Here is a 27,287-nt window from a genome sequence, read left to right as displayed (position 1 = left end):
TTCAATATTTTGCCAGCAAAAATTCTTCTGACTAAATCTGACTACTTCGGACTCTCACTGAGTGTTGCTCTCTCATTTTTGCTGTCATTTTCGAGTTAAGGAACGCTTTTTGGACTAAATCTGACTACTTCGGACCTTTCCTGACTATTTCTGGGAGATAAGGAACGCAACTAATATGTACTTCCATGCATGCATATATGTATGTATGTATGTATATACTTTTTCTATGGTATTTATTTATTACCTAGCGAACTGAAGTGTAACAAATGGATGCAGTATTAAATTAGACCCTCCAATAATTGCTGCGTCTATTTCTCCATTGCGTAAAGCAGAGAAAGCATTATCTAATGCATACATTGAACTAGAACATGCAGTATCCAGTAAAAGCGACGGACCTTGCAGGCCCAAACTGTAGGAAATTCTGTTTGCCATCATTGCTCGACTGCATCCAGTTATACCAAAGCCGCCGGATGATACTTTTTCATAAAACCACGTTTTCTCTGATTCAGAAATACATGAACCAATGTAAACGCCAGTTTTTGTACCACGTAGGCTTTTCGGATTTACACCCGCATCTATCACAGCTTCATAAGCAGTTTCAATCAAAATTCGTGTTTGAGGGTCCATTGTATGGGCTTGTTTGAAATGAACACCAAAAAACGTAGCATCGAACTTCTCCAAATCATGAATTTTTCCAGATCGTTTAGGAATTTCAGGGTTGAAATGTCTCCAGCGGCGTTCATCATCATCTACCATATCAATCTGAAATGAATTAATATAAAAAAAATATTTTTTATACAAGCTTTCTAAATTACGGGTATATTTTTCTCCATTTTGAAAAAATCCTTGGGGATGAGAGCATATCGCTAGCTTAGAGTGAAAAGTTGCTAAGTCCACTTTTTATGAAAACTCATATTTTGATATAGGATGCTAGAGAAATTGAATACGCATCGTTTCGAAAATTATAAAGGTATTTGTTTTATTTTTTCCTCTTCATAAGCAATAAAAGGAAAATCTGCTAAGTCCAAAACAAGCAACACAAATCCGCTAAGGCCAAAATAATACGACATCTTTTAATAAATATCGAATCCTTCTGATTCTTATGGAGTTTTGCTTTGCTTTAAACGCGCAAAATGTTTGATTCGACGTCTAGCGAAATAGTTAAAGAAAATGGCTATAGGAAGATATTTTCCTCTCCTGTAAAATTTTTAAAATGGGACTGAGCAACTTTTCTTTCTAAGCTAGCGATATCATTTTTAACTTTTTCCCGCATGTATTTTTTCGACCACCTTTATGTTCGTACATACATATATAAATATGTACGTTCGTTTAAAGAGACAGTAAATAAAATGCCAGTTTCATAAAATACAAAATCAGAATATGTTTGGATTATTTTAAAATCTGTTGCCAAATTGTATACAGAAAAAAACAAAAAATTAAAAATATCAAATAAAACATGTGTACTTTTTAATATACCACGTTTCTATAAACATACTATAAAATAATTTTTCTTAGACCCACAGAATTTCCCTTGATACGTTTTGATTTTAAAATTTTAGCAAAAGTCATTATAAACAATTCTAATTATTATATAGAATTTGTAACGGACTTTCCTGAGTGCTGGGCGTGGCTCTCGGTTGTTCAGGGTCCTTTAAGGAGTAAACACCCTATCTCCTCAAGATATTAGAACAAACTCGCTTCTCGGTATAGCCTCTTTATTAGCTGTACTCTCGCTATATCCACTCTCTAAAGTATAGAACTAGAGTAGGTTTAAACTCTACAGCTTGCACCAGTCTCAGTGGTTAAGGCCCACTTCGAATATATACTAATAGTCTCGGAGGTTTGATCCCTCTTCCACTACCCGTGTGACCCACGTTGCGACGCGTGCCACGTATGCCTAGCTAATGAACAATGCTTGTTAGCACTGCTCCTTTTATACTATTTTTGTCCATCCGCAGACAGTTATCCTCACTACAATTGTTTGTGCTTTATACATTTTATGTAGGTATTGTATGTTGTAGGTATTTCCTATACTGTGCATACAAAGTAATAATTCAAAATATATGTATGCATATATGTACATGTTTATGTAAGTAAAACTAGTATAATTCAAATAACAAATTCCATTATGTGCGTGTACATATATGTAAAGCGTTTTTCTTACAATTCCAATTATACAATTTAATACAAATTATATATGTATATAAAATAATTGTTGTGGGGCCCAGGGCCACAGGATCCGGGGTCCTCACACTCCCTCCTTATTCCGGGCAGTAAGACTTACGGTCACCTTGCCAGTCTTGGTAATTCGTACTCTGTACGTCTATCCGTTTACGATGCATCTGAATGACTGCCGCTTCTGTTGCTGATGGTTTACGTGCGACTCAATTTCACCAACTCTTCCGGCAACACACCTACGTCCGGATGGACCTGCCACTCCGATGGCACACTCGGCTCAGCCTCTTCTAGCCAACGCTCTATTTCTGCCATTAAGTCGGCATCTGCTGCCACACTGAAATCCGCTTCCGCCGACGCCTCCTCCACAAAATCTCTTCGTCCACCGCTCGCCAAAGTACACGCCTCGATCGCGCCCTCACTAAGGCACAGCTGTTGCGGCGGTGGATGTGGCACTTCCGATGCCATCGGGTCGTATAGCCTGATGCGCATATCGATATGGCGCGCATACCTACGTACCCGTTACCGAGGTGTATGGCGTCTTGTGTAGCGATGGAGAATTCGCCCTGCCTTTTGGCATACTCCTCTTCCTCGTCAGATGAAATTGTTATGGGTGTTGGCGCCCGCTCTATTTCGACCTCGAACTAACTGTTCGGCTCGCTGTCATCAGATAGTACGCTTAAGTTTGAGGGTTCGTCCTCCGTCTACTCCTCTTCGCTCGTCAAACGTGGCGTATTGCTTGCCAAGTACTCTGCACCCCAATAGGTTGCCATCTCCGCATTTTCACTATTTTGGGGCTGCGTTCTTTCGAGGCTTTCGATGTCCTCGACGCCGCCTCTTTGTTGTTGTTGCCTGTCGCTGTTGCTGTCGCCCTCTCTGGAGTCACTTGGCTGGCCAGCGTCGTCATGCTCCCCTCCGGTGCTGTTGCTGTCGCTCGAATTACTCGACCGGTATCCACCGCTGCTGTCACTTCTAATATAGCATCGAATTTCGTGCTCTGTTAGGCGCTTTATACGTACGCGCAAAACGCCACCCTTCACTTGTTCGGCTACAAAATTTTCCTGTTGCTGCTGCTGGCTTGGTTTGTAAGACTGGCAGGTCTCACATTGTCGCACATACATGCCCGGCTCATAGTATCGCGCTGTCGCCCGCGCTATCGTTTTTCGGATCCCCATATGGCTTGCACTGGGAACATCGTGAATTTCCCTTAACACCTTCTGCATTTGATCTGTCGGTACACATAATTTCCATGGCGACACGTCTTCACCGTCGCTTTGGCCTGATATTCGCCTGTACAGCTCACCATTTTCGATGACAAAGTCAGGAAACTTCTGTGGGGACCTCTCCACCTCCGCCATCTTGTCTTTCAGCCACTTGCACTCTACCGCTACTCCTCCTGCCGTCATCGAACCAAGCAATGTTTCCTGGGGCTGTCTTGACAGCGCGTCTGCTACTACATTCAGCTTACCCTTGCGATACTGCACATCGAAGGAGTACTGCTGCAGTTCCAGCGCCCACCTTGGAATCCGACCGGACGGACTCTCTATCTTACTCAGCCATTTGAGCGCTAAGTGGTCGGTGATGACGGTAAACGTGTATCCTTCTAGGTAGGGTCCCATCTTCCTGATCGCCCACACTATGGCCAGGCACTCTTTTTCTGTTGGTGAGTAATTGAGTTCGGCTTTGTTGAGCTGGCGACTCGCGTATGCGGTTACGCGTTCTTCTCCTTTAATCTCTTGGGTGAGAACAGCTCCCAGCCCGAAGTCGCTCGCGTCCGTTTGTAGAGTGAACTTCTGCATAAAGTCGGGGCAAGCCAACACTGGTGCCTCGGTTAACGCGCTCTTCAGCGCCTCGAACGCTGTCTGTTGCTCATCGTTCCATTTCCACTTTTGGCCCTTCTTCAGCATGGACGTCAGCGTATGTGCCACTTTGGAAAAGTCGGGGACAAATCTTCGGTACCATGAAGCTATCCCTAGGAACCTGCGTAACTCCCTTATATTTGTCGGTGGTGTCAGCTCTTTGATAGCCGCGACCTTCTCTGGATCGGTGTGAATGCCCTTCTCGCTGACGACGTGACCCAGATACTTCAACTGCTTCTTGAAAAACTCGCACTTTTCTGGGTTGATCCTAAGATTCGCCTGCCTAAGCCGTCGGAAGACCTCCGAAAGATGTTGAACGTGCTCTTGCAGGGTTGCGCTGATGACAATAATGTCATCCAGGTAGGCAAACGCATACGGCTCTAGCTCTGGGCCGATAACTTGGTCTAACGCACGCTGGAACGTCGCGGGGGCGGAGTGGAGCCCAAACGGCATTACTCGCCATTGAAAAAGGCCACGCCCTGGCACTGTAAAAGCAGTGTACTGCTTGCTCTGCTCTTCCATTGGGATTTGCCAGTAGCCGTTTTTCAGGTCTAGGCTGCTAATATAACGCGCGCTTCGTAGTCGATCAAGGCTATGTTGGATCTTCGGTAGGGCATACACGTCGGGCACTGAACGCTCGTTCAGCTGTCAGTAGTCGACGCAGAGTCTCCACTTGCCGGTCTTCTTCTTCACTATCACTATTGGGACGCTGTGCGGGCTGTGTGAGGGTTCAATATACCCTTTTCGGATAAGGTCGTCGATCTCGGCGTTGATGATCTCCTGCATCTTCGGGTTCTTCCGGCAAAACCTCTGCTTTATCGGCCGGTAATCCTTCATGACGATCCGATGAGTGGCGATACTTGAAACCCCAGACATCTTCTCAAATTTGTGTAACTCTGCCTTTAAGAACTCCCTCGCTTCATCGGTTGCCGCATCATAATCGGACCCCCGCTTTTGCCAGGTAATTGGTTCCAAGGACCACGTCATCCATCAAACCAGGCAGTATTAACAGATCGCTTTCATGCGCCGGATTCGCCAGCTCTACTTGTGCCGTTATAGCCTTCAGCACCGTTTTGGATCTCCCATCACCCATTACCACACGCGTGTTCAAATTCCTAACCTCTCCCACATCCAGTTTCTTAAGCATGGCCTCGCTCAAGAAACTCCTTGTTGCGCCTGTATCAACTGCAGCTACTACGTCGACCTCGTTTACTAAGATCGCCGCCATAATTCGGTCATCCGACTGCCTTAGGACACTCTTCAGTTTGGGCGAGGCTATTCTACCTGACGCCCCACTCCTCGCCGCAAATGGGACCTCGACCCGTTTCCCAATGCACTACGGCAGCACTCTCGAGTCGGGACATTGCATCGACCACAGGTCCAACAAAATTCTCTCCGTGCAGCTCTGCACTCTCTCGAAAAATGGCCATCTTCTCCGCAATGTCTACACGCAGTCCACGGATTAACGTACTCCGACTGTGGTATTACCACACCGCCGTGTGGTTCAGGTCGGCGCTATGTTCTCTCTGCACTAGCCGTCTCGTCATTCCTAGGCAGTTCGCGCATGTGCTGATATCTCTCCGTGACCCGCGGAGTGGTTCGCGCTGCGGCTCTCTGTGGCTCTCTCACCGGGGGGATAATTTCCATATGTTCCGCCAAACTCACTAACTTTTCTAGGGTGGTGAACTCGGATCGTTTGACGTACCATTGGAACTCACTTCTAGAGTTCCTGTAGATACGCGTCAGCTTCTACTCTGAGGTGTAGTTCGCGTGTCGCATCAAACTATGAAGGGCCAACACATAGTCTTTAAATTTTTCGTTCGGTTGTTGGACGCGACGACGGATTTAATCGTCTAAGGTTTCGTGGTAGCGAGAGTTTAAGAAGAACCTTAGAAAGTCTCTTTTGAAGTCCTCCCATTGTCGCCAATTCCGATTATTACCGCGGAACCATGTTAACGCGTTCTCCTTAAGTAGTTCCGGAATTGCTCGCGGTAACAAGTCGCGATTCTTATATATACTTCGGCCAATTCTTCTACACGCCCGATGAAGCTGAGCGGGTCTCGGCCGCCGTCGTATTTGAAACCCCACTTACGGACTCGGTCCATGATGGTTACCAGTAATGTTGTAGGATACGTTGCGTATGGTTGTGGTGTATCAAACGCGTCAACGGGCATTGGTGACTGCATGACACTGGCTCCCTGGCTTCCAGGCTTCGAGTGTTTCGCTTATAGCCCAGCGAACCGCGTTTGGTAGTCTTCGTTGTTAGCCTCTTCTTGTATAAATGCAGAGAAGCGTCTGTTTGAGACCGAACCCTGCCATATAGGTCAGCAGCTCCTCTCGGTTGAGGTAATGTACCCACTTTCTCTTCACCATTTTTTTCACACTGTTTTGTTTTCACTGGACCGCCTACTAGTAGTTCTTCGGGTGGTCACTGCACTTTGTGCCTCTCTCACTTGTGCCCTTATTGCTTATTGAGTTTGGGTCTTTCAGCTGGTCACTGAAATCTGTGTCTCTATCACTTGTGTTCTCCTTTTTTTCATTTCACTTTTTTTTTCTCCACGACACTCTCCTTTATGTTTGTTTCCTTTAGAGTCCCTGCTCGGCGCCATTTGTAACGGACTTTCCTGAGTGCTGGGCATAGCTCTCGGTTGTCCAGGGTCCTGCAAGGAGTAAACACCCTATCTCCTCAAGAAATTAGAACACACTCGCTTCTCATTTATAGCCCCTTTATTTGCTGTACTCTCGCTATATCCACTCCCTAAAGTATAGAACTAGAGTAGGTGTAAACACTACAGCTAGCACCAGTCTCAATGGTTAAAGCCCACTTCGAATATATACTAATAGTCTCGGAGGTTTGATCCCTCTTCCACTACCCGTGTGACCCACGTTGCGACGCGTGCCACGTATGCATAGCTCATGAACAATGCTTGTTAGCACTGCTCCTTTTATACCATTTTTTTCCATCCGCAGACAGTTATCCTCACTACAATTGTTTGTGCTTTATACATTGTATGTAGGTATTGTATGTTGTAGGTATTCCTTATACTGTGCATACAAAGTAATAATTCAGAATATATGTATGCATATATGTACATATTAGAGTCCAGCGCAAGTGTATTTGCCGCATTTCGTTCAATAAGTACTCCTTGCATTGTACTCTACTCCCAACACATTGTTACTCTTTTTCCGCATACATACACTACTTGGCGTTGAGAGAGTAAATACTTGACGTACTTGCTATTACTCCACCAAAGTACGTACTCTACTTTCTCTCATCGCGTACGAGAGATATTTGCTGCTGCCAAAAGGGAGTAGCAAATCTACTCTCTGTATACTTGTAGTACGGTAAGTACTTGCGTATTAAATTTCAATTCTGGTTGTTAGCCTACTAGTTGATATCGTTTGCAGCGCTGGTCAGTGAAATTGAAAGAGTAAAAATAGAATATGGAAATTGACGATGCAAGGAAATGTTTACGGCCTTATTTATAAAAAATAACGTAGATTTAGACAGTTGTTTAATGTGAGATTTTCATAAAACTTTTGTATTCAAGCAGCTTTTTAAATCTGTGTATGTACTTAAATTTTTATGTAAGTATTATTTCTCGTCTCTAATTTTCTATAAAACTATTTGCAGTCATTAACCAACAAATAAGTTGTCAAAAACAATAACTTAAGCAATGCTGCTATACGAAATAAAATTATTAGTGGCAAATCAAAATTTTGAAAAGTGCCGATTTTCATATTCGATAGTTGGACATGGTAGCGACGAGATGTACGAGCATTTTTTTCTTAAGAGCTGCATACTGATTTAAGAAATTTTTTATAGAAGAAAATTTATTTTCCATTTATTGTGCGTAATTTTATATGAATTTTGTAGTTTTTCTTGAGAGCCTTTACAAATAAAAAAAATTTCGGAATATGTACATACATATGTACATACATACGCAGCCATATAACTTGATTTCAAGAGGAACGAATTTTCATTTGGCACGTTCATAAGGCGAAACAGCTCAGTAACTGGCGCGATTGCACCTTCTGAACGCGTTGTTGCTTACTTCTGATCAACTGAATAGTTGCGTGTTAGATGATCGTAATATTTTTCTGATCATTTGAGACAACATGTTGGTGTGTACCTTTGAGAGTTGAATTTGGCAGCTAATGTATGAAGTCGTTCAAGAGACGCATAACGATCACTGATTTTTGTTTAGCAACGGTTGCGCTCAACTGCTGCGCCTTCTGAACCTACTACGTATTGATAACATTTTTTTTTGTGATAACACTGCGACAGCTCAAATTGGTATTGAGTAAAACCAAATGCCAGATAGAGTTTTTGAATTTCATTGAGTTTGGCGAAAGAAAAACTTTATCCGATTTTTTTAAATCGAAACTACATTTTTACATATGTACATATGTACATGCATACATAAATATATTTAATATGAAATTGAAACTTTCACATCAATTTGCGCTATTTCAAACCCATGGTTTCAATTGTACGCATATCGTCAGGGTTTTCCCCACAACTTGGTTTTGCTGCAGTGAAGCGACAGAACAAGTGACAAGAAAAAATATATGCGGACACTTACATATATATGTATCTATGCACATACGTATCTATGCGCATACGTATCTATGCACATACGTATCTATGCACATATGTATGTTTCTATGCACATACGTGTCTATGCACATACGTATCTATGCACATATATACATATGTACTTAGGTATGTATATCAGCATTTTAGTTGAAAGTACGTTTTGATCTTCGCTCTCTTCATCGCTCCACTACATTCCTGTCCTTAGTTTTATTCAGATACCACAAATGCGCGATCCAGAAAATTCTTCTATCATTCTTGGCACAAATGTATGTTTTCTTCGAAAAGACTTAAGTACTACCAGTAGAGTACTCTACTGTCAAATACCTTTTACTCGCAGTAGTTGCGGAAGGCAAAGTAAATACTCTACGCGTCTTGCTATTGATCGGTAGTTTACGTACGCTTGCAGAAACTGGTTTATGCTTACTCACACTTGACCCGAACGATGAGAGTAAAGGAGGGAAAGTATTTGCGCGGCGACCGGATGTCTTGTTAGGCCCTTTAAATGGAATTGCGCAGGAGTTTAGTACATATGTATGTAAGTAAAACTAGTATAATTCAACCCAGCAAACATTTGGAGTCATAAATGAGTCTTTAAGGAGTCCTATTTCGGAGCTATTACGCTCATAATGAGCTCATTTAAGAGTCCGATATGAGTGTGTTTCCCTTCCTACGAATGTCGACTTATATGAGCTTAAATTCCTACATCAAATGAGCCTCAATATGAGTCATATTGGACTCTTATTGGCCTCATATACGGCTCATTTTGGACTCTTTTAAAACAAGTTTTGGCCTCATATATGACTCTTTTTGAGACCCTTATCGGCCTCATAAATTGCTACATTCGGACTCTTATTTTAGGTTGCTCTTTGAGTCTTATTCAACTCACTATATTTGCAAAGGCATTCCGCAAAAAGTCCTTGCAAATAACATACATACATACTTACATGCATATACACATTCCAACATGCATTCAATAGCAGCAGCTGAAGCTAAATTTTGTTCATTTTTTGTTTTCTAATTATTTTCAATTCCTGTATAAACAAGTTTAGATATAAATTTCAAATCTTTATTGTTTTTATATTGGCACAAGGTGCTGGCTCATAACTTGGCTCATATATGAATCCTAAAAGATTCATATAAGAGTAAAAAAATTTTTGTTTTTTGAAACTCATATTTCTTACCTACCTAGGACACCTTTCGGACTCATATATTCTGAACGCTCAGAATATGTTTGCGGGGAAATAACAAATTCCATTATGTGCGTGTACATATATTTAAAGCGATTTTCTTACAATTCCAAATATACAATTTAATATAAATTATATGTATATGTACATAAATTGATTGTTGTGGGGCCCAGGGCCACAGGATCCGGGTCCTCACAAATTGACATCAACAATTACCCCGTCAAGTTAAATTAGCGGCGAATCAGCCGCACTTGATATGAGTAGGTGAATAAGGACATTTATTAGCAGCAAGAGTTACGACGTTTAGTCCAAAATTGCAATCAATTCACACTTTTATCTCATTTGCCGATTGATATAATTGACAGTCAATGACACATTTAATCGGCTCATGCAAATTAATTTTTATTTTTATCTTATTCAATCCGAAGTAGCCGATAAATCATTTCGAGAAGGCTTCCACAATCCATTAAGAAACAATTAATTGACTACATTCGCCGCCTTTTATAAATAATACATAGTATTTAATTAACCTAAAACTTTGTGTTTAAATTTAATACAAAAGTTTCCGAAGAAAATTTGTCATTTCGGTAACGCAACCATAATTCTTCAAAACGTTTTCCACTTAACGTGTCAGGTTGAACTGCTACCGGTATTTCCGAAGTGTGCTTTGACAGGTGACTGACGAATATTTGTTTGACTGAATAACTAATTTAAAAAAGAGGTAAGTCAATTTTAAATGAAAATGTGTATTCAGCATCATTTCGAGAACGTAATCACATATTACGTGGGTATAAATATCCGGATGTTGTGAACTGCGATTTGAACCGTACGCACAAGAATCACTCCTGGCCACTCCCAGTTGAATGGTAGTCAAAAGCTTTCCGCTTCTGCGCACGGAGCCATCCTCCACCAATAATAATGTCAGCCTTGAAATCCAACGGAGAATCACTCTTGCCAACAAGTGCTACATTGGACTATGAGCTGAGAAGTAAAATCCTCTCTCGACGTACGAAAACCAGACGGTTATTTCGGGAACGTTGTCGGACTATGAGGAAGACAATAAAGATGCCACGCAATCACACTCGTTTGCCCAAGTAAACGATAACCTTGAACACCAAGCTCATCCCGTGTGAGCTCATGTAAAACCAGTTTTGCAGAAAATATTGATTAACAAATCATGTGTCGATACATTGTACATTTTTTCTGATGGACTGATGGTCGTATCGAAATCGGAAGGATATCCACTTATGGCATACATTCTTAATCAATGAGGTTGCTCACGCTTGCCTGTTTATCAGGTTATGTGGTTATGCGATTATATTTTTTATTCAGCTTACAACAATAAAATACACTACGCAATAATAATATTTAACCAGATAACCTGAAAAGCGGGCAAGTGTAAACAACCTCAATGAAATCCAAATATCGACAGCTACCTGGATTTTTAGCGAGGCAGGTCATGTTAAGGAACTTTCGTTTTCATTACTTTTCGCGATAAAATCAATAAGAGGGGTTTATGTAAAGTTATTCGTAACAACCAAGAATATCTCGCTGTATTATTTAGGGTATTCAGCATATTGTATTTAATTGTGGATATAATTTACCAAAACTCAAAGAAAAGTCACATGTAATTCACCGAGGTATGGATACAAATTCTTTTAATACTGAGTCATTGGGCGCGTTTCTAAGACGTAGCTGTTTACCTAAACTGTTGCTGAAATGCTGTCAACTGATGAGTTCAACAGTTACGTCTTAGAAACGGTATGATACATAAACTGCTAAAACATTTGTAAACAAGAAAAAATAAATAAAACAGCACAAAAATAAAAAATAAAATATTAAGCCAAAAATATGGATAGCCCAGGATTTATAATTTAGTTTTTCTTATTTTATTTTTAATATATGTATTTGCACGTGTATTTTTTTTATTAGCAGCTAGTTTCGCCAGCAATTTACAGACAAATTATTTTTTTATTTGAATTTTCTATGAAAACTGGCAGAAGGGAAACATCATTTTTGGCTTATATAAATTGTTGACTTAATGTGGCGAAATAATTTTATGATGGAAAAAATAGCGTAAAGTTGCCAACCGCTGAGCTGAGCGGAACTACTCAACTGTGCGTTTCTGAAACAAACATTCAACAGTTCAGCAACAGCTACGTCTTAGAAACGCGCCCATTGTGTGCTCGTTCTCTGCTATGACTGCGCCTTAGTTGCATGGAGAAATTTTTTTGTTAAAGCATAGTATTCTACATGATAAAAAAATAGGAAGGTAGAACCGCTGGGAGGAATTTTTCAAATTCTTGACGTCTGCAAGCAATTTAATTTTAAAATTTTACACACAAACTCACACACACATTCCCACTTTCAATCTCAAACAACAACAACTTTGAACAATTCCTTTTTTTACTCTCAATTTTATGTGATTTTAAAATGTTGGCAAACTTCAAAAAAAAAATCATGGCCGACGAACTGAGAGAACGGTTTTTCCTTACTATGTTTTTATCATGGTATTCTGTTCCTGTTTCACGTGAAAAAGCTGTCAAATTGCATATACAATTTCTTCCTTGAAATAAGTTTGAAATTCCACAACATTTCCTTAGCAAAGTAGTATTCTGCATGATAAAAATATAGTAAGGTAGAACCGCTAAGAGTTACTTTTAAAATCATTGACGTTTCCAAACAATTTAATTTTTAAATTTACTCACAGGCTCACACACACATTTTCATTTTCAATCTCAAGCAACAACAATTTCGAACAATTTCAATTTATTATTTTCAATTTTATATGATTTTAAAATGCTGGCAAACTTCAAAAAAGTCATGTCCGAAAAATTGAGAGAACGGTTCTACCTTGCTATGTTTTTTCATGGTATTCTGTTCACGCTGTGAAAAAGCTTGAAACATCTTGGCAACATGAAGCTAGCAACACAATTTCCAGGGCAATTTAAAATACACATGTACATTTTACATTTTGTGAAAACTGGCAGTTTATAGAATTCAGTAGCGGCGAGCACAAAGGGGGGCTAAGGGGTTAAACCTTACCCCAACCGGTCGTAAAACTTTATTTCACGTACAAGGAAACTGCGAATGAATACTTACTATCATATGACTGGTTCGAACACCCCAAAAGAATGGCTGGTTTTTAGCAGTTTTATAAACATTTTAGTAAGTCAACTAATGTTTGTACATAACGGCATACGCATCAAATATAATTGCGAGTGAACAAAGAAGATTTAAAAATTTTCAAAAACTAACAACTACCGACCGCTATGGTTAGCAGTGCGCGCTACCATTCCGCAGGGCCTGTGCGCAAGCCCAGTTTCCGAACAACATCAAAAAATAAAATAGACAAAAAAGTTTTTTTCTAATAGCGGTCGCCCTCGCCAAAAACTGTTAAAGACCATCGTATTGAATTATTCATGGACGAAGGTAGAGGCGATTCTTTATTGTTGTCATATTAATTTTCTTATTCAGTAAAAACCATACTCTATTATATTAGCTAGTTTTTGCTCTGTGTGCAACTGTATTGCCGTTGCAAATAATTTTCTTACTGAAGTAAATGAAATGCGCGAGCACCCTGAAGAATTGTTTAGTTGCATTTTTTAACAGTAAAATCAAACAGCGTAATTGACCAAAAAAATATATTTGACTTTATTCTTTCAACTTTATATAATGTGGAAAACCTAAGAAGTATAATAAAATACGATATATTAAAACAGCCTCCAAAATCGTCTACAAGAGACGCCCCTGATCTACACAAATCAGTTTGATTGGAAATTTCTTTTCTTTATTTTGTTTATACTTTACTCAAAATTTCATGTGAAAACAATATGTGTTGCTGGAAAACTTCCACGGCTGTGAACAGAATACTAACCTTAAGCTACAAAGCAAGACTCCACCTAAAATGTTCCTTTGTTCATAAAAACTTGCCCTACGAAACATTTTTAAAATCGGACAACGGAAAGTTCACAACGTGGTCAAAATTGCCTATAATTCAGTGGGAAATATCATATATTTTACTAGCATTTTATGTAGTTTTTTATACAGGGTTCGGAAATTCTCATTTATGATTATTCGTTTTCATTCATTTGTGATTTTTGCATTCTTTTATCGCGAGTGAAAAAGGCAAACAAATTTATCATCTCTCACATTCGGAATGCGATCGACAAAAAACTTTCCGCTGCTTTTCATTCGCGATCGAAAAAAGCAAAGAAATTTCCTCACACTCGAATATGAGAAGTCCGAGCATTGCCGATGCCAGCCTCTCATAAATGAGAAAAACGATGCAAATAATCCATTCGCGATCACTCACAACAGCTTATCGCGATAAACTTATCGCGAAAAATTTTCAACGACGTTGTATGGGAAATATTTTTCGCTTTTTTTTTGGGTATGCATTTTGTTATGCATACAGCATACATACATATGTACATACGTATATGTAAGTAATGCAAGCAAATGTTTTCACAAATATATGAATTATGGTGGTAATATATATGTATGTACATATAAATTACAAGCGTACACTTTTCAGTATAATGGTGTATCTGCATGTTATTTTATTATAATGATTGCGTTTATTTATTATGGCTGTATTTCTTTATTCATTCTGAACGTTTGGAATAAACTTTTTTGTTTACTTATTCTTTAGAACGTTCTTGATGATATGTTAACGTATATTTCAAACGCATTCTGTTTATTCCGGCTGTGAAATGGGATTATCCGGAATGTATAAAGAAACGCAGCCTATGTATCTATATATATAAAAATGAAATGTCTTTCGTATGACTGCGATGCCTGACCAAACGTTAGAACTGATTTCAATTCTGTAAAAAGCACATTTTTGGACCTTCTGTGTGGAAGGTTCTTTGATTTAAAAAAATTTTAAATTTTTTGTTGTTGTTGCCGAAAAATGAAGAAAGCTGAGACGTCACGATTTCACAATTTCATAGAGTTTTCCGTATATTGAATGTCACTAAACTACTAAACTGCTGGACCGATTTCCTTCATATTTGCAACATATTTCAACACCTTGAAGATAAATATTTCGACTAAAAATTTAATTGCATTTAACTGCCGATTTGGCTCATATTTAGAATACAATTTAGCCAACTGAATATAAAAATTGAGACTAAAAATGCACACGATAGGTGGCATTGTGGACGATATATTCCTAAAATTCTTATACACTGAGACAATGATAGATAGCTACTATATATTTGTGAAAGATTGTATGTATGTGCCAGGTTGTAGTCTAAACGGACGGACAGAATCGATCAAAATTTTGACAGAGTATTGCCATGACACCTGGGTATTGCCATGAAACTTGGGATCCGACAAGGGGGCGTGGCACATCCCATAGGCGTGGAATTTTTATCAGCTATGACTTCGGAACCATAAGTCACACGAACTTGAAATTCGGTATGCAGACATATCAACGGTAGGTGCTTATACGAGGGTATATATAAATGTATTTGTAAAAGGGGACGTGGCACATCCCATAGGCACGGAATATTTTTTAGCTATAACTTCGGAACTATAAGTCTGACGAACTTGAAATTAGGTATGCAGACATATCAATAGTAGGTGCTTATAGGAGGGTATATATAAACGAGTTTGTAAAAGGGGGCGTGGCACATCCCATAGTCGTGGAATATTTTATCAGCTATAACTTCGGAACCTTAAGTCCCACGACCTTGAAGTTTTGTATGCAGATATATCAATGGTAAGTGCTTATAGGGGGAGGTACATATAAAGGAGTTTGTAAAAGGGGGCGTGGCACAACCCATAGGCGCGGATTTTTTTATCAGCTATAACTTCGGAAATATAAGTCACACGAACTTGAAATTTGGTATGCAGATATATCAATGGTAGGTGCTTATAGAGGGATACGTAAAAGCGAGTTTGTAAAAGTGAGCGTGGCCGATCCCATAGGCGTGGAATTTTTTATCAGCCATAACTTCGGAACCATAAGTCTCACGAACTTGAAATTTGGTATGCAGACATATGAATGGTAGGTGCTTATAGGAGGGTATATATGAAGGAGATTGCAAAAGGGGGCGGTTCACATCCCATAGGCGTGGAATATTTTATCAGCTATAACTTCGGAACCATAAGTCACACCAACTCAAAATTTGGTATGCAGACGTTTCAATGGTAGGTGCTTTTAGGAGGGTATGTATAAACGAGTTTGTAAAAGAGGGCGTTGCACATCCCATAGGCGTGGAATTTTTAGCTATAACTTCGGAACTTTAAATCCCACGAACTTGAAATTTGGTATGCTTATAGACGGGTACGTATAAACGTGTTTGTAAAAGGGGCGTGGCATATCCCATAGGTGCGGAATTTTTTATCAGCTATACCTTCGGAACCATAAGTCCCACGAACTTGAAATTTGGTATACAGACATACCAATGGTAGGGGCTTATAGAAGGATACGTAAAAGCGAGTTTGAAAAGTGGGCGTGGCCCATCCCATTGGCGTGGAATTTTTTATAAGCCATAACTTCGGAACCATAAGTCCCACGAACTTCAAATTTGGTATGCAGACATATCAATGGTAGGTGCTTATACGAGGTAATACAAACGAGTCTGTAAAAAGGGGCGTGGCACATCCCATAGGCGTGGAATTTTTTATCAGCCATAACTTCGGAACCATAAGTCCCATGAACTTGAAATTTGGTATGAGGACATATCAATAGTAGGTGCTTATATGAGGGTATAAATAAATTAGTTTGTAAAAGGGGGCATGGCACGTCCTATAGGCGTGGAATCCTTTATCAGCTATAACTTCCGAACCATAAGTCACAGGAACTTTAAATTTGGTATTCAGACATACATAGGTATTTATGGGAGGTGTTCAGAGTAAAGTATGTATAAATGGGTTTGTCATATATGTACTCATCTATTAGATAACTGGGATATTTAAAACTGTGTTTTTTTTGAAACTTTACCGTTTTTATATTATTTTGAAATGGAAAGATTAAATCGTTTTTTAATCCCGCGATGCTGTTAAATGAAAAAGATTCATACATAATGAATAAAGCTCCTTCCGAATTAAGCATTCTACCAGAAATGTGCAGCTATACTAAAACAGCCAAGCGAATAGGCGGCTAAACGGAATGTACCATAGTACACTAATTTTAATTTAGAATTTTGATCGTTACCTTAATCCACCTAATATTAATAATGGAACAAGATTTGTAGTACAAATTATGATCAATATACATTAGTTAAAGCACAATAAGGCTAAAAGTATGGCTCATTAGAATGCCTTAATGTAAACAAAGACAATAATTTGTCTCTTTTAAATTATGCTGGACTGAATATTTGTATTACTGTTTTATATTTTTATTTGTGTACCCCGAACGACGTCGGGTGCTCTGCTCTCTAATATATAAAAATCTCATTCACGGTGTTAGAGGGCGAACTAAAAATATGTGGTAGGTATGAGAATCGGATGTAAAGTATATTTCATACCGCTAGGTGCAGAGGGTGTGCCACCTCCCGTACAAACCGAATTTTTCATACTGCATATCTCTGGATGTATTCATGGAAGAGTACTGGAACTTGGTATGTACAAGATATATATACTGCATATCTCTGGATGTTTGCATGGAAGAGTACTGGAACTTGGTATGTACAAGATATATAAAATCAGTCGAGTGGTCATGAAGAAAAATAGGGGCTATTGGAAAGAGGTGCGTGGTACCTCCAACGTTAGATTACGCAAAAATGGTATGGAGATATGTGAAATCAATCCCATACTCTTAGAGAAAATTGGGGCTATTTGAAAAGGGGACATGGCGCCTTTCAAAGCATTGAACTTATTACGTTTCTTTATACACATGTACAGTTTTGCTAGGTTATTTAAGACGGCAATGGAAATATGCCTTCTGACAACCACCAAACCGTAATATTAGAAGATAAATGCGTCACTGAAAATTATGAACGTGAACTGTTGGTTAAAATGTTAGGCCAAAATGTTGCAGCACAAAAAAATTATTTTGGGCGGCACGAAGTTCGCCGGGTCTGCTAGTATCTAATAAATGGAACTTAGTGGGGATAAGATTGACTAATGAGAAAAGTGGGCGTCTAGTGAAGACTGAGAGTAAAGAAAAGCAGAAAAAACAATACATATTAATTTTTTATTTCTCTTAAATGTTTCGATTCGCCATTATAGGAATATTAATAAGAAACCGAGAATATACATACGTAAACAGAATAAGAATATGTATGAATATGGATGAATCTATTACTTAGAAGAAAACTCAATAAAACGGAAGTCTGCATTTCATATCTATGCACACATACATATGTATATATTAGGCATGTTGCGAATGTGGAATTTTAGACATCCGCGGATGCGAATGCGGATGCCAAGTATTTTTAAGAAATAATTTAGGTGGGTTAATTAGGTGATTTAGGTAAATAAAATATGGAAAAGGTAGTAATTTTAAATAATGTTTTTTTTTTTTTTTAAATTCGTACTTGAATTTAAAAATTGGAATTGGGTTAAAGCCTGTTTCTTAAAGGTCCTAAATTAAGCCTGCGCTGCTAAATAACTACTCGCTCAAGGCGAATAGCTTAAAAAACTTGGAACTTGACAAAATTGTAAATTCTCTCCAATAACTCCTTTCTGAGAATTGCATCGGCGCTGCAAATGTCGGATGTATCCTCCTGCCTTTCATCTTCACAATCTAGCATCATGAAAAGATCGTTGTTTAAACACCATAGAATTCTTCATTCTCATTCTTTTGGTTGCTTCAGAATTTGGAGAACCTGTAACATCATCAGCGATTTTCGATTTTAGTTTTTGTAATTCATTTTTAGTCCTTTCTTCTGTGACTGGTTTGTAAAATGTGTGCCTATAGCGAGGTTGTAAATAGGTGGATATGGGAATGAAAATTTCGAAGAAAATTCTGTTTGAAAGTCGTGGCTGCCAGCCGAATTAGTTTAAAATCTTCTTGTTTTGTTAAAAAGGAATCCCGTTTATTTATAATAATTTGAATTATCGGAATCACGGATGAAGGTCTAAGATTTGCTTAGTTCCCGGGTGACTTTTTGAAATAGTTCACCTGTAATGAATAGCTTCTAATTAGTTTTTTTTTTTATTAGCTGAGATCGACTTTTCCTAATTGCAGGCAGTCACAATTACTTACTCACCGCTGTCAGTACCATATCAGATCGGTTTTGTTTTTTCATTCCTTCTGCTCAATGTGCTTTGATACTTTGTGGCAAAGTATGCAAATTTTCAACATATCGTTAATATAGTATAGCATTTCACATTGTGGCTGAAATGCAACCTGTATCTCTTTTCGAAGATTTTGGACTGGTGAGGATCTTGTTACTAGCTGACTAGTTGGTTTTTCGCTATAAAGACCTAGTACAGAACTAGAAATTTGATTCACTAGTCCGCGGTGTCCCTGCAGGATGGGACGACTTTTCTATTACTTCTACAACTGACTACAATGTATATGTATATGTGCAATTATAGCGTAATCTATACTAATTATATAAAGAGAAGTCCCTTTTTTTGTAACAGGTAATCTCGCGAACGGCTGGTCAGATTTTCATGAAATTTTGTGTACAAATAGCTTTCGGAAACCACCATGTTTTAGGCTACCAGGGACCGGTCTATTCGAAAAAAATCTCATTATAGTCCGATTTGCTTAAAATTTAGTACGTAAGTAGCTTTTTAGCATGTATTAGCATATGTGATCAATTTTTACCGAGAAGTGGACCAGGGACCGATCTATTCCAAAAAATCGCATTTATGGTCCGATTTGCTTAAAATTCGGTACGTAAGTAGCTTTTTGCCTGGATAAGCTTATAGATTCCTGTTTTCCAATTTTCATGCTATTTCGAATATAAATAGCTTTAAGTAACGACCATATCAAGGGGCGAATTCGTCACTAGGCAAGATTTTTTTGCGCCAATCAGAAACAGCGGATACTGTTAAAATATAATTATAATATATCTCAACTAATTTATATTTAGAAAGCCGTTTGTTAGTTTTCGCAAGGCTCGAGAGTGGCTGAAGCGATTTTTTTGAAACTGCCACCTGCCGCACGTGTCCCAAGGTTGGTTTTAGGCTGAAAAAAAATCTATATGTAAAGGGAGCGTGGCACTTCCCATACAAACCGAATTTCTCATGCTACATATCTCTGAAAGTGTGCATGGTAGAGTTTTGGAAATTGGTATGGAAATATACGAAATCAATCGCATACCCTTGGAGAAAAATTTTAGCTATTGTAAAAAGGGGTGTGTCATCTCCCATACAAACCGAATTTTTCATACTGCTTATCTCTGGAAATTTTTTGGTAGAGTTCTAGAGTTTTGTATGGAGATATACGAAATCAATCGCATACTCATGAAGAAAGAGCACAGCTGTTGGAAAAGGGGGCGTGGCTCCTCCCATATAAATCGAATTCTTATACTGCATATCTCTGAAAGTATTCATGGTACAGTACTGGACCTTCGTATGGAGATATGTATATAGTTGAAATCAAGCCCATACTCATGGAGAAAATTTGGGCTATTTGAAAAGGGGTGTGAGGCCTACAAACGTACCGACCTTTAGCTATCTTTGAATGTATTTTTTAATTCTTTTGTAGATGTGTTGGTGAGTGAAATCCTCCTAAATGGTTGTACGGATTTTAACGAAACTTTTTGTGTATTTTAGTGGGTCTCTGGATGGTTTAGTTTCTCAATTTAATCCGACAGTTGGCGCTGTAGCTGAGTTATTACTAAAAATCTTATTTATGATCCGATTTTGCTAATGTTTTAAATATGTTTGCAATACTATTGCAAAAACGTGCTGCCAAGTGGTGCTGAAGTCGAGCTATTACTAAAAATAGCCAAGTGAGAAAAGGCGCCGTGAAGGTCAGATTAAATCGACCTGTTGCACCATTGAGTATATCGAACGCTCCTGCGTTGCAATTGGCCCAATGGATGTGATTTTCCAATATTATTGTGCGTTCAAAATTTTAAGGTATTTCGTCTGAAATAAGTATATGTATATTGCATTTCTGTAGAACAATAATTTGCACCCATTTTGAAATTGCAACCTACTATACTGTAAAGCTTCTACGACATTCACTATAGAATCGGGTCATTGTTGCCGCCAGGGAGTGAAGAGAAAAAAATTTATTTCGCTTCGCGAATAACCGTGCTATGAAATGCCGCACAACTGGAGAATTTCAAGAACGGATATAACACTTTGCTTAGGTCATTTAAAGCGGCAAATAACCACCAAACCTTAATCTTAGCAGACAAATGTGCCAATAGAAATCGTAAACGTGAATTGTTGGTAAAAATGTTGGACCAAAAAGTTTCAATAAAGTATATAAAAATTTTGGGCGGGACGAAGTTCGCCGGGTCTGCTAGTTACTTAGAAAAGCGAAAAAATATCTTCCATACAACGCCCTAACAAGTTTTAAGGATTAGCTGTTGTGAGTGATCGCGAATGGAGCACCCGCATTGTTTATCTCATTTATGTAAGTGCACATCCAAAAACTCTTACAAAATCAAATTTTATGAAAAACGTACGTACTTACGAAATATCTGGTATTCAGGGAAATTCCAACTAAACAACACAATTCCGCACTTAGCGAAATGCAGTTTGAAAAAAAATTCACTACCTGCTACAACTCTAAAATGAACGAAATCATGTGCTCTATTTCCGTAAATATTTCTAAAGCATACTTATTATTAGTGGAAAATAAAGAAAAGTAGGTAGAAAGCTGCTGCAATATTGTATTCACATACATACATACTTCAGGATACAAGTAAATTTTTTCGTCTTTCCAAGGTCGTAGTAAAACCAACGCTTAGCTATTAATTGATTATTGCTTAAAATTTTTAGGGGGGCGGTCTGGAAATTTTTTTTCACTTTTCTTTCAACATATTTTGATTAAAAGAAAAATACTGATAAAAGAAAGAAAAGAAGAGTGGCTTCTGTTTATAAGCAATTATGAACAATCAACGGAAAGATGCAGATTCAGCAATGAAGAAAACCTGATCCGATTACAAAAATGCTTCAATTTCTGCACTGCCATTCCTGCTACTGTTCCGTACGTGATGGGAACACTTAAAATGTTGTTTGGGCGCCCTGAAATGGTGCATCCACTTTACAACGCAAATTGAGGGAAGAGCCTGCCATCAAACCCAACAATCTAGACTCCGCAATCCGACTAGCACTTGCCATTCAAAACTACTGCGCCACAATGTCAGCAGTCGGCCTAAACGATTATCTGAATGATCCCCTACTGCTGAACGAACTTGTCGCCAAGGTGCCCAGCGACTTGAAGCTTGAGTGGGGTAGACATAGATTATCTGATTGTTTAATGTGGCCATGTGCGCAACTATGGTTACATCATACGAGCCACAAGGGGCGGTAGGATCGAGGAATGGAGGAGACAAGCAAGTCAAGGAGCGCGTACTGGTTCACGATGTGGTAGAGGACCATAGCGGCAGTGAATATAGTAAGAAGTCGCGATCATCAGATAAGGTTTCATGTCCAAAGTGTAAAGGACAGCATCGTTTACCAGACTGTGAAGCGTTTCGGGCCCTGAATGTGAAGCAGAGGTGGGAGTTTGTCAAGAGTGAGCGGCTTTGCTTCTCTTGTTTTTTGCGACATCTCGTGCGGCACCGCAGAACGAAAAAACGATGCGGTGTGGATGGGTGTATATCGACTCATAGCATATTACTGCACTCCGCTGCAGTTGAACGAGGCGACGTTGACCCACAACGTCAAAATGAAAATAAACGCATTTCTGAGTCAGCTGTATTGTTCCATAGCCGGCCCGCTACAAAGACACTGTTCCGCTATATTCCAGTTACCATTTTCGGTAAGGCGCGCAAAGTACATACGTACGCACTAATAGAGATAGGCGCTGAATGCACACTAATAGAGATAGGCGAACTTGAGCTGGATGGTCCCTCCAAGCAGTTGTGTTTAAAATGGACTGGCGATGTGACACAAATAGAGCATAACTCAAAATCAGTCTATCTCAGCGTTTCGGCAACCGGCAAAGAGGAACAGCGGTATTTGCTAAAAGGTGTTCGTACGGTAGCGTGTTTGCCACCTAAAATCGATACCTCTTCAGCCGTATACAAACGTAAAGGCCCAAATCATCATCGGGCTCGATAACATCAAGGTGAGCGTCCCTATGGAACTACGTAAAGCCGAAGGCGACGACGTTATTCCTGTTCGTTGCAGGCTTGGTTGGGCAGTGTACGGGCGGCACAACAACAAAGACGATTATATTCCACATGTATTGCATATATGCCAATGCAGCGACGCTAGCATCACCCGCAAGTTAGATGAAGCTATGAAGTCGTATTTCTCTATAGAGTCGATAGGCGTCAGCATCGCAAACAAGCCATTGAGGTCCAAAGAAGATGAACGCTCGCTACAAAATGTGGAGAAAACGACCAAATACCTTTCAAGTGAAAAGCGCTGGGAGAGGGGGCTGCTGTGGAAATTTGATAGCGTCGAGTTACCTGACTCTTACAACATGGCTATCAAACGACTTAACTGTCTCGAAGCGAAGATGGTGAAAGATCCTCAGTTGAGCTCATTCATGGTGAATACTATGAAAAGCTACAGTGAAAAGGGCTGCATACGTAAATTGAGTGAAGGTGAGCTTGGGAGAAATACTCGTTCGTGGTTTCTCCCTATATTCATAGTGACCAATCCGAACAAGAACAAAACGCGATTGGTGTGGGATGCAGCAGGCAAAGTACATGGCGTATCGCTGAACGACGTTCTGTTAAAAGGTCCCGTTCTATTAGCTTCAGTGATTGGCGTCGTTATGCGTTTCCGAGAACGGAGAATCGCGGTTACAGGAGACATACGTGAAATTTTCCTTCAGGTAAAGGTGCGACAGGAAGACCTAGCTGTTTAAAAGTTTCTATGGCGAGACGGCGATAGAACGCGTTCTCCCGACATATACGTTATGCAGTTCATGACGTTTGGCGCATCATGTTCTCCCGCTCTTGCCAATTACATAAGGAATCGGAACGCTGATCGGTTTGCAGTTAAAAACCCAGAAGCTGTTGAGGCGATTCGCAGAAACACTTTTGTCGATGATTGGCTACAGTCCGGGGACTCCGAAGAGGAAATGTTAGAGTTAGCAGCTAATGTGAAACGCATTTCCGCAGACGGTTGGTTCGAAATAAGGCATTGGCTGTCAAATTCAAAGAGTGTCGTCCAAGCATTAGACAAAGAAAACGAAACGGTAACCAAAAATTTGCGCTGTCCAACGAGCCTAGGGAGAAAATTCTCGGCATGTGGTAGCTGCCGCTGGAAGACTCGCTGACATTCGTCGTAAAACCCCAGCTAATTGCTAAAGCATCGACCGCCCAGTCAACGAAACGTCAAATATTAAGCGTTGTATGTCAATTTTTGATCCGCTTGGACTACTTGGATTTTTCAACATAAGAGCCAAAATCATTCTTCAAAATATATGGCGATCTAGAGTCGGATGGGATGAAACCCTCACAGAAGGTGACGAAAACGATTGGCAGCGCTGGCTACACTTAGTTCCGAGGCTGAACGACGTGCGTGTGCCTCGATGTATGCCGTTTGGAGGTCGTGCAAAGTCAATTCAGTTGCCCGCGTTTGTAGATGCTAGCATTGACGCCTACGCTGCTGTGTCTTTTCTGCGTGCTGACATGAACGGTGACGTCCGCTGTCTTATTGTGGCTTCTAAAACTAGAGTTGCGCCACTGAAGCCCATATCGATTCCTCGTATGGAATTGATGGCAGCAATTTTAGGGCTCCGGCTAGCGAACTGTGTTGAGTCCGAAGCATCAATACGTATTGATCGGCGATACTTCTGGACGGACTCAAGAGATGTGCTTTGTTGGATACGTTCTGATGCGCGAAAATTTCAGCAATTTGTGGCAGTTCGAATCGGCGAGATTTTGGAAGGGTCCGAGATAAGCAACTGGCGCTGGGTTCCTTCAACTCAAAATGTATCTGACGACGGAACTAAATGGGTCACAACGCCTAAGATTCATGGGTCTATAAGATGGTTTACTGGCCCCGAGTTTTTACAAATGAATGAGTCGCAGTGGCCGGAAATAGACTTAAAAGGAAAAAAATCTATGGAAAGCGTAATGTACCATACTGAGGAGATCCCTGATCGTTCATCAGCACTGTCATGCATCTCACCTGATCCTAGCCGATTTAGTAAATTGGAACATCTTCTAGCGGCACAGCGATGCGTGCTGAATTTTTTGAGAAACATATCGAAGAAGCCTTTCGAAGTACTACTGCGAAAAATCATACAATTAAAGGGAGACGTCGAGATGAATGTCGTGCTCATCCACATTGGCCAGGAAGAATGCTTTTTTGATGAGATCAACTGCCTGCAGACTGGCCGTCGTTTAAGTGATCGAAAAAGTATATTGTTCAAATGCTCGCCTTACTTAGATGACTACGGAGTTCTTCGCATCAGAGGTCGAGTCGATGCTATTGAAGGAGTTGAAGTTGACGTGAAGCGCCCTGTTATCCTACCGCGACGCCATCGAGTAAAATATTTGGTCGTTGAGTTTCATCATAGGAAGCACTACCATCTACATGGGGAGATTGCCGTTTACGAGCTACGTCATCGCTATTGGATTTTTGGACTGCGCGCTCTGGTAAGAGAAGATATAAAACAATGTCCAGCGTGCCGAATACGAAAGGCCCAACCAATGCCACCAGAAATGGGTGAACTTCCTATTGAGCGGTTGTCGCCACATACTCGGCCATTTACGTTTACTGGCGTGGACTACTTTGGCCCTAGAGACATTGCAGTTGGACGGCGCAGGGAGAAACGCTGAGGTGTTTTGTTCACATGCCTCACAACGCGAGCAGTTTACCTAGACATTGTTCCATCGCTATGCACCGACTCGTTTTTGATGGTGCTAAAAGGATTCACTACGCGACGAGGCGTGCCCAAACGAATGCTCTCGGACAAGGCACTAATTTTCGTGGTGCTAGTAGGATTCTGCAAGAAAGTATCGAATGTATATCATCAAAAGGCGTAGAGAATCAATACCCAGAGATGTCATTCAGCTTTATACCTCCTGGCGCGACCCATATGGGGGGTGCGTGGGAACGAATGGTACGTTCTACGAAATCGATATTAACCGAAATTCTACCGAAAGCCCGAAAATTCTGCGTGCAGCTTTAGCCGATGTCGAGTTTACCCTAAACTCACGACCACTTACATACGTTCCTTTGGAGTCGAGCGATGCGAAGGCGCTAACTCCCAACCACTTTTTAGTTGGCAGCTCCAGTGGGTTACGCGAGCGAGGAGAGCAAAGCCAAACCGGCGCCTGATTAGAAAAGGATTTTCGCATAGCTGGTATGATAGCCGACGTTTTTTGGAAGAGGGGGGTTGCGCGAATATCTACCTACTTTAACCAGACGCACGAAGTGGTTCCAGCCGCCCATTTGAACCTATCGCCGTGAACGACATAGTCAACATTGTAGACGAGAACAATAAACGCTGCTCTTGGCCAAAGGGTATAGTCGTAGATACACACCGCGCTAAAGATGGACAAGTCCGCAGTGATATTGTTCGTATAGCTGACGGAATTGTTACTCGCCCAGCAGTTAAGCTCGCTAAGTTAGACATAAAATGAGATGGTAATACACAGCGCAGTCATGCTGTGAATTACGGGGTGGGGAGTATTGAGCGGCCGAGCAGTGTACTTCCAGCCGCATTCCAAGTTTCTACTTCCAGCCGAATTTCAATTTCTCCTTCGCACTTAATCTGGTATATGGATTATATAAGTGCATATGTATGTAAATATGTAGGTATGTATGCACATATGTACCAATTCATGCGTAATTGCATGTACATGCTTATGTACATATGTATATATGTACGTACCTACATATGGAGCAGCGACTCTGCTCTGCAATGCATTCGCCAGCAAGTGCAGCCGTTAGTTTTTCCCGCTAGGTAAATTCTTTATTTTTTAAGTTAAATTGTTTTCTCTCCTACTTAGTGGAATCATTTGGACTTGAGATTCGAAAGGGTGAGCGCGTGTATTTACATATAGAAGGCACAAATGTAAGTTAATTTGAATACTTGTGTATATACATATGCACTATGAAGGTCGGCCGATGTGGTGTAGCGCGCGCTTCCACTCCACAGTCAAAGCAACATCGCAAAAAACAAAAACAATTGAAAAAAGGTTTTTTCTTAACATCGGTCGTCCCTCGGCAGGCAATGGCAAACCTCCGAGTGTGTTTCTGCCATGAAAAAACAGCTTCTCATAAAAAATACAATCGCCGTTCGGAGTCGGCGTAAAACTGTACGTCCCTCCTCTTTGTGTGACAACATCAAGGCGTACGCCACAAATCGGAGGAGAAGCTCGGTCAAACACTAACGTATGTGTAAGCGCCAATCTATTACACAGGTCAACAACGTTTTGTTCTAGGAAAGTGTAGGGTCATTTT

General features: G+C 40.1%; 3 protein-coding genes across 3 annotated transcripts; 2 read left to right on the top strand and 1 right to left on the bottom strand.

Annotated features, from left to right (window-relative positions):
• Positions 1-244: 244 nt before the first annotated feature.
• LOC118752651 (fatty acid synthase-like) lies at positions 245-833 on the bottom strand (the record flags this gene model as incomplete). Its single annotated transcript, XM_036487535.1, has 2 exons — positions 816-833; positions 245-762 (listed from the first exon to the last, which is right to left on the bottom strand). Coding segments are annotated over exons 1-2 (536 nt in total), but the record flags the coding sequence as incomplete, so codon positions are not given.
• Positions 834-22,190: 21,357 nt separating this feature from the next.
• On the top strand, positions 22,191-23,733 carry LOC118752650. Its single transcript, XM_036487534.1, has 4 exons — positions 22,191-22,411; positions 22,481-22,870; positions 23,124-23,467; positions 23,516-23,733. The coding sequence occupies exons 1-4, from the start codon at positions 22,191-22,193 to the stop codon at positions 23,731-23,733; spliced, it is 1,173 nt and encodes a 390-aa protein (XP_036343427.1).
• Positions 23,734-24,502: 769 nt separating this feature from the next.
• On the top strand, positions 24,503-25,657 carry LOC118752649. Its single transcript, XM_036487533.1, has one exon. The coding sequence runs from the start codon at positions 24,503-24,505 to the stop codon at positions 25,655-25,657; it is 1,155 nt and encodes a 384-aa protein (XP_036343426.1).
• Positions 25,658-27,287: the final 1,630 nt, after the last annotated feature.

This window comes from Rhagoletis pomonella, unplaced genomic scaffold (assembly GCF_013731165.1).
Source record: "Rhagoletis pomonella isolate Grant_MI unplaced genomic scaffold, Rhpom_1.0 Rhpom_scaffold_01716, whole genome shotgun sequence".
Taxonomy (NCBI): Eukaryota; Metazoa; Arthropoda; class Insecta; order Diptera; family Tephritidae; genus Rhagoletis; species Rhagoletis pomonella.
Note: the sequence above shows the minus strand (reverse complement) of the source record. Positions and strands in the feature narration are given on the sequence as shown.